This window comes from Lonchura striata, chromosome 21 (assembly GCF_050655825.1).
Source record: "Lonchura striata isolate lonStrDom1 chromosome 21, ASM5065582v1, whole genome shotgun sequence".
Lineage (NCBI taxonomy): Eukaryota > Metazoa > Chordata > Aves > Passeriformes > Estrildidae > Lonchura > Lonchura striata.
The window spans coordinates 6,237,803-6,251,480 of NC_140723.1; the positions used below are offsets into that span (position 1 = coordinate 6,237,803).

The window sequence follows — 13,678 nt, forward strand, 5'->3', positions numbered from 1 at the left end:
AATCCTTTAAGCTGCAAAAATCAGCCTTAAAGCTCAGAAGTAATTTATTCTCCAATCTACAAACTTCAGACCCAGAGTGTCATACCTTTTCAGTGTCACATAAAATCAAAGCAATGTCACTGTACTATTTCATGAGGCAGAAGAATCTCCATGGGGTTCCCAAGGCTCTCACATACCTGGGCTCTCAGGGTTGGGGACAACAGGCAGCTTCGATGGCTGCCCTTGCTGCTTAGTCGATGTGCTCACTGCAGGCTCGCTCTTCAGCCTGGAAATGTTTGTTCCTGATGATTTTTTCATGACCAATCCTTCTATTGCTAATTTGGACTCATCAGCATTTGTTTTCTTCACATTGTGCTTTGGGGTTCCCATAGGAGAGGAAAATTGAACCGAATCCTGCTAATGAAAGAAATTTTGTAATTAACATTATATTTTTGACTTAAATTCTAAGGAACCAATGCACCAATTTCAAGCTGCAACAAATTATTAGAATGCCAGTATCCTCTGCTGTAGAAAAAATGGCCAAACTTTTCTCCTATAGCCTCAACAGCAGATGAGAACATTTTCTTTGTAAAAAAAGTTTATTTCAGCAACCTTCCTCAAAACGCTGTAGAATCTTTTCAATGAGAAACTGCTTCAAATGCAGAGGGTTTTGCATAAAACTGAAAAACTTTCATGGAAATGAAATTAATACCAAAACAGAGGGTAAGACTGTGACAGAATGAAACATTCTTGCAGAATAAAGACTGTTAAATATTTAAAGCTGTTTTTCAGATGATGAAAAAATATAAGGCATTACTTCTGCAAGACCATATCAGCAACTTCATATTTCATTACAATATGTGAAGTAACGCTTCTAAACACACACATTTTCTGCACTTAAAATACTTCGCTGTCACACCAAAATGTGTCCCAAAATTCACCTGCAGTTTAAGGTTGAATAAATCCCTACACTTAGTGGTAAATTTCTCACAGTTGAAAAAAGAAAAATTCATTTATATTGATGTAAAACATTTCAGACATCTCCCCACCACTACATATCCAGTGGAAATCCATGAGCTGTATTGCATCAAAAACTTGCAAATTTCACTACAAAAAGAGTCACATCAACATTAGAAATTTCTTTTCCCAGAAATCCTGCTTGACCCATCTGACAGCCTTCTGTGATGGAATGGCCCCAACCACTCTGTGATTTGTCTGGTAAAAGAGGTTTACACACCACCTTTATACTCCAAAGCCAGTTTTGGGATTCATCTGTCAATCATTTCAATTAATTAAGCTCGTGTTCCACATGCAGGTAGCAATCATCTTCAGTGATTTACTCAGCCCTTACTCCAAGATTGCTCACTTTGCAAACCCTGACTCCTGTATTGGTACTATCATTTCTCATCTTCCTTCTGTATCCAGTTTCTGATGTCATATCAACTCCTACCATAAACTTCTTCTTCTTGTTTTAATTGTTAATATTTTCTTGCCTTACATGGTTTTTAAATATTAGAAAAAAATGGAAAAATTAACTGTAAACACAACCAAGGGTTTTAACAAAAAAATTTTGAAGACATTAACATTTAACTTCATACTATAAAGAAAAGACTGAGAAGTACACGCAAAGGAAAATTATCACATCATCTCTAAATCTATGATTTCATGCAATTAAATCCAAATTAGCAGCTCTTCAGACATGCATAAAGAGCACACCACAAAAAGTGCATCCAATTCTTACAGAATTCAGCAAAACCTTTAGAACAGAAACATAATTTTTAATAAATGAAGTTGCCTTTTTAAGTGCTAAATTCCAGAAGAATACTTTCTTTTTTATAGAATGAATGAGGAGCACCTGAACACTGCCATAAGGATGTGAAATACCTCAAATAAAACAGGATCCTTGTATGCATTGCCTTGTAAAATCCGATCCTCAAAAATAAACATAGGACAGAGGAAAAATGAAAACAAAACCAACAAAAAAAAGGCCAAACTCCACCTAATTCCATTTCAAACACCTACATTTTACAGTGCTACATAACACAGTATTTTTAGGCTGAAATAAAATTATTATTATTTATAATAAATAAAAATATTGTGCATACTTTCTTTAACTTATAATGTTAATTTAGGAGTCTACTGCTTACAAACCTGTACTTGTATCAACACACTGCAGTACAGGAAATAACTCAACATGACAATCCACTATTTCCTTACAGCAAAGACACAGGTAGATACCAATCAGATGAAGGCAACAGACACACTACAAATCCACTGCAGTAATTTAGTCCATCTAACTTCTAATCCCTTCAAAATCGAATTAGAGGGTTCCCAGACAACCTCTATTTTGTTGAATGGGTTAGATAAAGTCATCCAAGGTGGATCTTCCTTCCCCCAGATTTTGTGGTTGCATCTCTCAAGAGCAGCACCAGCCACTCCTGTCCTGTGCTTTGCCACATGTACAGCCACTGGAAACCTTTCCCATGGTTTCACCTCATCAAAGCAACTACACACACTCAGTTTTCACTGAGAGAGAAAAAAATATAAACCCAATTCTGTTTTTCCAGTGTGTTAGAACAAGTCTCAGCCAGCACAGACTCCTGCTTACTGCTGTTCACACTTTGGATATTTTGAGTGGTGAACAGCTGGAGTAACCAAAAAGGGTGAGCTGAAAGCCCATCCTGGTCCCACGTTCAGGTGTGTCACCAGAGCAGATGGAGTGAGTTCAGCCTCCTTTATTGCCTCTGTTCTCTCCAAACACTCAGTTCAGTTTCCCCTCTGCCCCAATGCCTCAGACATGAAGCTCAAGATAGGAAGGGCAGCACAGCATGATCAGCAGCAAGGCATATCTATGAGATTTGCCAGCACACTAGCACAGACTCTTATTAGTAAAACTATAAAATCAATCTATAAAGTAAAATTTAAGAATCATTTAAAATTTTGATTTAGAAATAAAACACACAAGAACTAGCAAAACTGCAAGCTGCTAAATTAAGAAGCAATGTTCCTACCTTGTTCTTTAATGAAAAGGTACCCGGCATCCCTGCAAACAGGAATCTGTTCTTCACTTTCAGTTTTCCCAGATTAGCTACAATAAGGCTGTTAGACTTGGAGCTCTCAGGTATCAGCAGAACAGGAGCCCCAGCCTCAATATCAAGAAGAACTCGGGAAGCTCGCTGGGCTTTATCTCTCACCTGGGAAGAGCAAAAACACATTTAAAAAAGAATTACAAAAATTGCAATAAGCAGGTGATTCTTTTCCACTGATTAGCACTGAACTCAGGATCATCACCCCTTGATTTACAAAATTAAGGTACAGTAAGAGTTTATACCAAACAAAAACAACAAAGCAAGCATCAGAAACCCCTCAAACTCTTGTTTTAGGCAGAGAATAAAGGGTCATTTAAAAAGTATCATGATGTAAACAGGAAAAACCTGTGCAAGAGGTGCAGCACTCAAGAGTGACATGCCCTTTCAGCCCTGAAAGAGGCAGGACACTATTCAGCTCACTACGTAACAAATTACTTAAGAAAAATTATTTGCAAAAAGCAAAACCCCATCATTGAGAACAGATGTTTCAAAATCAGATTCAAACTTCCTACCTGATGCACAATGAAGCACTTTCATATCCAAGTATTCACTGTCTTTCCTTCTATTATGAGAAGCTTATTTTAAAAGACCATTGACTGTATTAATTACTCCCATATTGGCTCATGTGGTCTATGGCTGTCCTGATTATTGCAACACTCCATCATGTCCCATATACTCTATATTGATATGCTCTATCTTGCCCTACAGTCTCTATATTCATACATGATTTTCTCAGACTACCAGCCATCAAACTAAATCAGAGACGTACACCTGAGCGGAACAGAACTTCTCACTTGGTTCTCCTAATTCAGGTATTATCACCTCGTGAACAGTGGAGAATAAGACAAGGTAACACCCTGACCCTTTCTCTTCAGTGCATCCTGCAGAAATCAGGTGATGAAGTTTTAAGGAATGTGCAAATTTGGTATTCTGCACTTTCAAACAGCTGCAGGACTGTCCTAAGTAAGGTCTCTTAACTACAAGATGAGCCTGAGAAATCTCTACCAACCCCAAATCTCTGAAACCTCTCACCATTTCAACTCACTTGAGCTGACGCATCAACATAAATCAACATAAACTGCGAAAAACAGGCTGGGGAAGAATAGCAAAAAGGCCCAGACATACTGTTTGTCCTTCAATTGCTGCTCTCTGCCTCCCCAAGACATCTTGGAGCTGAGTGAAATGCTGGATGAAAGCCACCACCTCGGCCTGGAAGCGCTGCGTGTGCACGTACTGCACGGAGGCCATGCGCAGCGTGACGCGCACGTCGCACTCCCGCTGCAGCAGCGCGTCCGGCCGCCCGTACCTGCCACGAGGGTTGGAAGGAAAAAAGCTACATTTTAGAAGCAGCACTGATAGTAAAAGGGTTTTAAAATCATGGGGATTTTGGGTTAAATGGAAAATTAAGCTTAGTAAGCCCTGAAAAGAAAAGTAAATACCCTAGGTACATGAAGGACTTGTACCTTGCTAGAACTGCACCTGTGTAGCTAGTACATGATAAATTATATAATTGTTAGATGTGATGGTTGTTTAGTAATTAAATATAATTAATGTTTGATCGTAAGAACATTCATGAGAAACTGTTGTCAGGGGTCTAAGAGAGATGACGAGAAACTCATGTCAATGTATACAATAGAACAATATGTAAGTTATATAACAATAGAATATAAAATACATTCAGCTCGAATGCCATGTCAGAGTCAGATTTGGGTCTGCACCCCTGATTCCCAGAGCTCTCAATAAAAGCACCTGCATAGAATCATATCCTGTGATTATGTGTGTTTCTGAATGCTAACAGCACTAGATGTTTTGCGGCATTTAAAATAGTAATAAAGAGGATTTAACTAATGTTCACAGCATGTTATTAATGCTGTTTCGGTTGCAGACATGAAAAATTTGTTTTGTATTAATTACTTTGAAATTTTGGACATTTAGGTGCTGCTGAGTTTTAATTAAGCAAATAGAAATATTCTGCATTTGGAATGTACCTTTAATCTCTGCATACCAGTTAGACCTTTGGTGATTTTACATCAATACAGTGGCTTTTAAGGTAACTAGTCCACTGCAAGATAATGTGTACATTCAATTCTGAATCAGTGTGTTGTCATATTTGAAATTAATTCCATAACATTACTTGGATAATTTCTAATCTGATTAACTGGAAAAATAGGAAACATCACAAGATAAAATCTATTCCTTAAACCATACCAAAGAAATTCAAATTATGATAAAAGCAAACTCCTTATTCCAAAATCAAGAAGGAATGGAAAATCTATCTCATCAGTTGTAAAGCTCTTCCAACTCAAAAAAAAAGTTTTAGCTAGGAACAAACAATCATGTAAATACTCTCAAGAACACCTTTAGAAGTAAATAAAAAGCTACCTCTCCTTTTCCATTTCTTCACACAATGCAAGACAACTATAAGTTAAAAATAAGTTCAGTTTATAACTGAAAATATTCTAAGTCCCTCTTAAGTCCCAAGAGGCCAAAGGAGAATCATGCAGCCCTGATAGTTGTGGGCTTGGGTCTTCTGGGTTTGTTCAACTTTTGGGTTTTTTTGCAGGAGGGGGTTGGAAGTTAATGGAGTAACTAGCTAATACTGAGTAATAAAAAGTTTAAATTCATACTTAAAGATTTGAAAAATGAGTGCCTCTTCACCACTTGTAGTGAAACGTTCTCTGTAAAATTCTCCATGAGATGTAAGATCACTTAAGGACAGACTTCCAATACTTCCCTGCAAGGCTAAATCTCCCTCTGGAAAACAAAGGACAGACAATCAGGATCCTCAAACACAGACCAAAAGTTTCTATTAGTGGGTTAGCCTCACTACAAGTAATTAAATAAGTCAATTCAATTAACCATTAAACCTCATGTTTAAAGAAAATCATGTTTCTGCTACAAAGATTCTCTTAACCTACACATCACTCTAGGCTTTACGCACATCATGTGATCACAGCATTTTGATTTGTGAAACATTTTCCTCTAGAACAGTAATAAAAACTATTGTTCTACTCTGTGAAAGTGAAGTATTAAAATCGCAGCTAATCACAGCTAAAATGGTGAAAGATTTGACAACTGGGAGGGATGCCATGATTTAAAATAAACTGTAAAAAAGCAAAGGAAGAAGCAGTGGGAAGAGAATGTACATTTTGCCCAGGAAAAATACACAAACCCCAATGACCAAAAGGAAAACATTTAAAATCATAATTCCATTGAAAATTTTACTCATGTGCACTAATTTTATTTTAAGCTGTGAACAACCTGAGCCCTTCAATCTACTCACCAATCACTTCCAAGTGAGCTGCAAGTTTTGCCACACTGGCTTTAGCAAGCTCACTGGTTGTCTTATTCAGGACTAAGGATAAAGAATGGACCTGGTCAAGTAAAACAGGAACAAATTGGTATGAAAAACATTACTTCAGAGCTTGAACATCCTGTTTAGCTTTTTTCCAAGACAATTGCACAGTAACACACAAATGGCAAACAATTATCTGACTGGGAGACACTGAAAGAGAACAACATTTTTACTGCCTTGTTTGCACATTAATGGGTCTCCCAAGCAATTCAGAATGGTCAGACCAAGAACAAATCTCACCAGTGTTACCTTCATCTTCTTCTATTTTGTAACATATAAGTTAGACTGCAGAGCTTCTGGGCAAAGACTATATTATATACACATACAGTGTGTTTTTCAAAAAACATGTTTGTACATATAGATGTATAAACATATATGGTATTTATAAAATATAGACTTTTTTTGCATAAATAAACTCCACATTACCTAGAACAGCACAGTGCCAATTGCAGCATGTTACGTCTTTAATATTGAAGCAACCTTTTCATTAAAGAGAGGGTCACAGAGCAAAAAAGCCAAGCATTTTGCAAATGTTCTGCTTTTCTGTAACTTTTTTTTTTTACTACATCTACACACACCTTAGTACCGTTTCTGCATTTATGTACAATCCCTACTAGAAAATAAAACACATGATGTAAATGTCACCTTAAGTTCCTATAAACCAGATGCTTTATGACAGACAATCCAATTACTGTTTTGCACGTCAAGTGTACCTTTAGATCCAGCTTAGTGTTTACAGGCTCTTGGACTTGAGAAGCTGACAAGGAATTTATTTCTGCTTTGATTGTCTGCTGAGTATCTTCAGGCTGTGGCTTCATAGCATGGTTATCAGCAGTGGATCCAATCCCAAAGAAATCTAATATTACTACCCAAGTCTGCAGAGTTATTAACACATCTAGACAATTAAAATCAACATCTACACTACGGTTAATATTGTTATAGCGAGAAGAAAATTCAGGATGTTTCCTATCCACCAGAAATATATTGATATGAACTAATGAATCATCAAAGTTACTTTTTCCACAGGGCAACCTGGATCTGTCTGCTGATGGAGAAGGAGGTGGAGTCAGAGGATACTCAGAATCAGCATCTTCTTTTTGCTTCTTACGGGAGGCACACACTGGTCTTTGGTACAGCTGAAAGACATTAGGTGCTTCCTCCATATGGGAAGGGAGGGAACGTGGCATGTCTGGATATTCTGCATTGGACACTGAGGGACAGGACTGTGAAAGATATTCCTTATGTGCTAAACTGGATGGTTTGGGTGCTCCATGGGACACCATGAGGTTCTTATACTTAGAGTCTGGTTTCTTTTCCAAGAGATCTTCCATCAGCAGGGAACGCAAGGCAATCTGAATGGACAAGGTTTGAGGGTGATCTTTGGCAAACTCAACATCAAAATCCTGAAATTTAAGGCTGACAAGACCTTGTGCCCCAAGTGTGAGATCACCACTTAACTGAACCTGGAGCTCTGAGATGTGGAAGTTTGCTTGAATTTGAGTAAAAGATTTTGTTTCCCTGATAGTTAAGGGCTTGTTTGGAACAGAATTAAAACTAGAGTGGCTGAATAAGCCATTTTCCTTCCGTTCACTCAAGAATTCTGTGCCTGTACTATGAAGTGATGCTGAAGGAGAACTAAGACTAGTTGGAGATACAGAAGTGGCAGAAAATTTGTTCAAGTCTTCACTGTAAATTAAATTATCCAGAGTCTGAAGGACTTGTTCATATACATGTTTTGCTAACACCACCTACAATGTAGAGAAAAGAAACAATTATCACATTGGAGCTCTCTATATTAATGGAATCAATGCATATATTCTAAAAGTCGTAAGTGGAATTCCAAACCACACAAATTTTAAGTTCATCCAAGATAACAATAACAATAATAACAATGCAAAGCAAGGTACAAGGCAAAACTGAAGCAAAACAGTTCTTCTGTATGAGCTCTGCGAGGTGACACCACCCAGAAACAGATGGGATGGGATCCTAGAATAGGATACCTTGTATTCCTGGGCAAAAACCATCCACACAGAGTTAGTTAAAAATAATTCACCACCCAAGATTACACAGTAATATATGAAACAAACATTCTACATAGCCATCATGGTTTGTCTCCTAAGTGCTAGAAGTTCCAGTTTTCTCTATTTAAAACCTCTGCTCTTGCACAGATTTTTTCAAGGTAATGACAATAATTCTTAGTTTCAACTACAACTACAAATAAACTTGTTTGGACAGTGTCATTTGGACAGTGACACATTTACTTTTCGTTCTGTGTTCAAGATAAGCAAAAGTTATACTAATTCATAAAGCTCTAAAATGTCCCCAAACAAGGTTAAATATTGCTCATTATTATTATGACTTAAGACTGTCTTTTCTAACAATGTGCATTAGGATCTGATTTCTAAACTACTAACATGTTAAACCTGAATATACTGGCCTGAAAAATACTTATCTTCCATGCAGGGAAATATTTTTATATTGATAATGGAAATACTACATTTCTGTACCTGAAGAGGGTTCACAAATTTCCCTTCAATTTTCATAATGCTTGATATTCCAAAGTCTTCATTACACAGAGGAAAAGTTAAATCCAAATCTTTCTCTAGTGGTATCTTTTCCAATTTAAACTGGATTGTGGTGTTATTCAGAATGTGGAAAGCTTTAAGAGAAAGTGAAATTAAAACAACATTAGAGTAAGTAAACTGATTAGCCCAAAAATACTGTATGGAACAGGTAACACAGCAGCTATTGAACTTGCTCAGAATCTGAGCAATGCTGGACTAAGGTTCTATGGTTATGTTTTGCTCAATTTATGCTTAAAAGGCACCATTCCATTTTTACTTAGGAGACCAAAAATGGATATAAATATAATAACTAGACTATTGTCATTAAAACTGACCAATGTGTTTCAGTAGTATGGGTAAAGCAGAATATACAATCAATAGCCATTTTTAACACACATACAACTCATATTATAATAATTAAAATACCTTTGATTAACATACCATGACCTTTATGTAGTGATTCAAAGAAGTCATGACGAGTAAAATGAGCTTCTTCCTGGCTGTTGGTGCTGGCAGGACCTGATGAAGAATGTTGCCCTCGGGGTATCCCACTTGCAGGCTCCTTCTTGTTTGTAAATTGACTACTATTTAATGAATACATCTTAATATCTTTAATTTCAACTTGCAGCCTATCACTTGTAGACTCATCTTCTCCCGGTACAAAATTCTGAATAGATATTTGTCCTAGATGACCAACAAGCAGTTCAGAGCTACCAGGCTTTCGAGGTATGGAGACAATTGGGGATTCAATGTTTATATTTAATATAAGCTTGATAGTATCAGCTCTGAAGGACTGTGATCCAAATGCACCACCTTCATTATCTTCTGCACTGGCAACATCTCTTGATCGTGGTGTGGTATCAAACAAAGAAACCATTTCACTGTATTCAGCAGTTTTAGTTGCCAAGACTGTTGTAACTTTTGAAGCTGCACTTTTCAACATGCTGCGGAAATTCTCTTCCAGCTCATCCATGGACAAAGTCAGTTCTTTTAAAAATTTGGCTGAGTGGTTGTAGTGTAAGGAGGCCATTTTGAGGTTGAGAGAACACTCCTCTTTTGACTTTTCTGTGAAAGTGAAACTTAAAGCATCTGGAAGGCTATTTCCATCATCAAGCCTAAAGAATAAAGATTCAAAGACATTTACGTTGCCAATGAGATTTTCACACCTCCCTGTGCTCCCTATGCTCACCACATACTGGTTCTTTACATTGTCTTGGATTAGATCCATAAGGTGAAGGCATCCAAGAGAGCCACTCACATCCAGTTTACTACACATGGAGACATTGACTTTGGTGCCACCAATACTGGCTGTTGCAATTTTTCTGCCATATTTTTCTCCATTTGTCATGGCAACTGTCCTGAGGAGGAGTACGTTTAACCAGTGAATATCAACTGCTACCTCTGTGTTTTGTGCATAAGTAGACTGGAATGTTTCCTGTTCTCTCCAACCTCTCTCCAAGTCAGCTATTAAAGGCTGAGGACTAGAATCTTCTTTCTCCTTGGGGAAAGATTTCTGGAGAAACCCAATCAGTTCAACAATAGTCTCTGGGTTAAGGATGATATCCAGGTTGTTCACCTGCAAAGAGATCACCTGCAGACTGCTATCCAGGTTCATTGATGGGCATTCTGCACTCACAAACTGATACTCCAATTTTATCAAGGACTCTTGATCTTTTCCATTGTTACTGGGTGAGGTGTTGGAGGCTGTACTGCATCCCTGTGCCAAACCAGCAACATCAATGGGATGTGCATCTTGTGGTCCAGAGACTGGGGACTGAGCCCTGCTGTCTCGAAGGCTTCCTGTTGGTACATAAAAGCTCAAGTTCTTATGAGAAGCCATCAAAAGATCAAAATCTGTTCCATATGTTTGCATAGTATCAACCAGTAACAGGCCATGGACAGTCAGGGACACCTCTGCATCATAAGGCCTTTTCACAAAATGGGCATTGGTGCCAAAAACCTTGAGCACAGAGATGTAGCGCCCATTACTCTCAACACCCAACTGCATACAGTTCACTTTGAACTCAGCCAAAAGCAGCTGGGATTCAACAAGAACTTCCCGAGTGTGCTGCTCGAGCATGACAACACTCTGTGTTAGATTCATTACAGAATCGTGCAAACTGCCAAACTGGTCTACCTCTGCAAAAATCTTATCTTTCCCTAAATGTAGGGCATCTGAAGACTTAGCTTCAGACGTACTCAGCTGTGTCAAACAGTTCCTTAAAGCCAGCATTTTGTCTTCATTGATGTGAATTTTCAAGTCTGGCAGGTTGCCAGACAAGACAGCTCCTGGGTATTTTGGGTCAGATGTGTATATCAGTCTGTGCTCCAGCTGCAGGTGAACATTGAATTTTTCCACCACATGAGTTGGACCCACATCACTATCCTGAACGTGTTTCCAGTTGTCTTTCACTCGGCCCACCATGATCTGAAGGTCCATAAAAGAAAGTGTGTATCTCTCATACATTTTTTTACTCATTAAGTGTGCCTGTAGCTGCTCTTCACTTATTTCTACTCCAGTAAATTCAGACATTTTGATGCAACTATTGGTGTTGGATTCCGGTGGTGGAGTATTGGGAGGAGTTGCAAGAGGTGTTTTATATTCTTCATCACTCAACTCATTGACTTCTGAAGAAATGGCACCTGCACTCCTCTCAGAATCTTCTGTGGATTAAAAAAAAGGTAAGCAAACAAATGAAAGTATTCTTCTCTCTTCTCAGATGTTTTCCATGATTATCTGATCAACATTATCTGAAGTTCTATTTTTTTTTAACACAAAGCGCATCTGGTACTGTCCTTACCTCCTTCCACTGTCATTTCCTTTTTCCTCAACAAGAAACCTACTATACTTCTGCATTAACAGAGGTGTCAATCACAATATAGTACAGAAGCTATTAAAATACACTATTGTCTCATTTTTAACCCACTTACTGCAAGATTTACTTTTGCCCAAGTTGTCAAAAAAAGAGCCCATTACTCTGCCCACACAATTCTTCTGATCCTCAAAACCAAATGAAAGGTAAGAGCTACTTAACTACAGTATTTTTATAATCATCAGGTTTTGTCCAACTGGCCTTACTGCCTAATATTAACTTTCATTTTATTATCTTAAGAAAAGGACTTTTTTCTACTTTACAAAGCAGGAACATCCCCAGAACTTCTCTGTACTTTTTTACGCTATTTTTTAAGCTCTGACTTTCTGAAAGAAGATAGAAATAAAAGGAAAGCTGCAATAATTCTAGATCATACCTTGAGAATTTGTGAGTAATATTCTTCCCAGATCTACAACAACTAACACAGGATCCACAAACTTGAAATCATCTGGAAAGATCACCTGAGGGGCAGAGATATCAAGGCACACGGTCCAGCTTTTGCTGTTTTCCTGAAAGTTAAGAAGAAAGACATAATAGCCCACACACAAAAAAAAAACAAACCTAAAAAAAGCCATGTAAAACATCTAACCAGCCACTTTTTCTCCTGATGAGCTGACTGTCACCAACTCCAGCCACACTCAGGTTTGGTACCTTGTTAAATCACAGACTCCCACTGTAGTGAATAAAAAAACATCTTCAGCAGGTGAAAACATGCCCTGCACCTCCAGCCTGGACTGACTGACAGCAAAAGGCATCTAGAACACCTCCTGGAAAACTCCCCTCCTGCTCACAAAGAACATCACACAAACAACAACAAACCTCACTCTTTAGAACTCCAAGTCCTAAACCAAAAGTGTAAAAGTCTACATAAACATTTTGGGGAAAAAAACTTACAATGAAGTCTCCAACTAATAAACGATCGATTGTTTGTCTGATTTCAGCTTTTGTCTGCATTTTCAGCTTGTTGTACTGTCTTCTGGCAGCTTCAGCCACTCTTGCCTCTAACTCAGACTGATAACCAAAACCTGCACAAGAGAAGGAAAACTAACTAGGTATAACTTTGTTCACCCATCATTCAATCAGAAGAAAAAATTGAAGGAAAAAAGATAAAATATTTATTTTAAATTTTAGCAGTAAAATACAGAACAGGAAAACACAGCAGGCGAAAGTCACTGTGCCTAATCACCAGGCTGCTGCACAGAAAAAAGGAACTATTTAAGCACAAAACAAATAATCACTCTAAAAAATACTTCCCAATCCATTTTCTGGTCTTTCTCTTACAGACCTTCAGCCCAAATAACTAAATTTGAATAATACAGAAAGGGTGCTAAGCATGGCCACAGAGGAAATTCTGACTAAACATTAAGATGCGCATGTGTAGGCAGTGGCTTTGTGTTTGCTTTGATGGTTTGTTTTAAACTTGAATATTTATGGAATATTCTGACCTTGTGAGAAAAGATGCCACATGCACCTTTATACCAGGCAACTTGAATCTTTTGGTATTTACCATAATCAGCAAAAAAACAACTGGTATTTCAAGAACATTTCATGTTCCTAATGTTACTTACTGTCACTTCTCATCTCCTCAGAAACTGAACAACCAAAACTGCAAAGGTGGCCACATTATAGTGTTACAGGCTTAGGTACTAAAATCCTACATTTTGTTGTGCTTAGGAATTTAAGGAATGAGTATGTTCAAATCTAAAAATCAAGGTATCTCAAGAAGCTCTAGCAAAGGGCAGCCTTAATCTCATCAACAAAAAAATACAACAGGAATTAGAATACTATTTCCTCTGTATCATTACTATAGAAATATAC

The 13,678-nt window shown here is 37.7% G+C and overlaps 1 protein-coding gene across 10 annotated transcripts in view; it reads right to left on the reverse strand.

Moving 5' to 3' along the window:
- Window positions 1-13,678, reverse strand: part of VPS13D (vacuolar protein sorting 13 homolog D) — a 98,085-nt gene that overhangs the window by 72,208 nt on the left and 12,199 nt on the right. For 6 of the 10 annotated variants that reach the window (XR_014949802.1, XM_085558936.1, XM_021542051.3 and 3 more), the window contains 10 exons: window positions 12,755-12,885; window positions 12,237-12,369; window positions 9,429-11,651; window positions 8,931-9,082; window positions 7,137-8,171; window positions 6,352-6,442; window positions 5,696-5,822; window positions 4,194-4,374; window positions 2,991-3,173; window positions 177-396 (listed from right to left, as the gene is read on the reverse strand). Coding sequence is in view for 9 of the 10 variants with exons in the window: in XM_085558936.1 (XP_085415062.1) it covers window positions 177-396; window positions 2,991-3,173; window positions 4,194-4,374; window positions 5,696-5,822; window positions 6,352-6,442; window positions 7,137-8,171; window positions 8,931-9,082; window positions 9,429-11,651; window positions 12,237-12,369; window positions 12,755-12,885 (4,476 nt within the window). In the remaining variant the exon portion in view is untranslated. The remainder of the gene's footprint in view (window positions 1-176; window positions 397-2,990; window positions 3,174-4,193; window positions 4,375-5,695; window positions 5,823-6,351; window positions 6,443-7,136; window positions 8,172-8,930; window positions 9,083-9,428; window positions 11,652-12,236; window positions 12,370-12,754; window positions 12,886-13,678) is intronic. The other 4 variants (XM_085558941.1, XM_085558937.1, XM_085558939.1 and 1 more) reach the window with 2 other exon arrangements.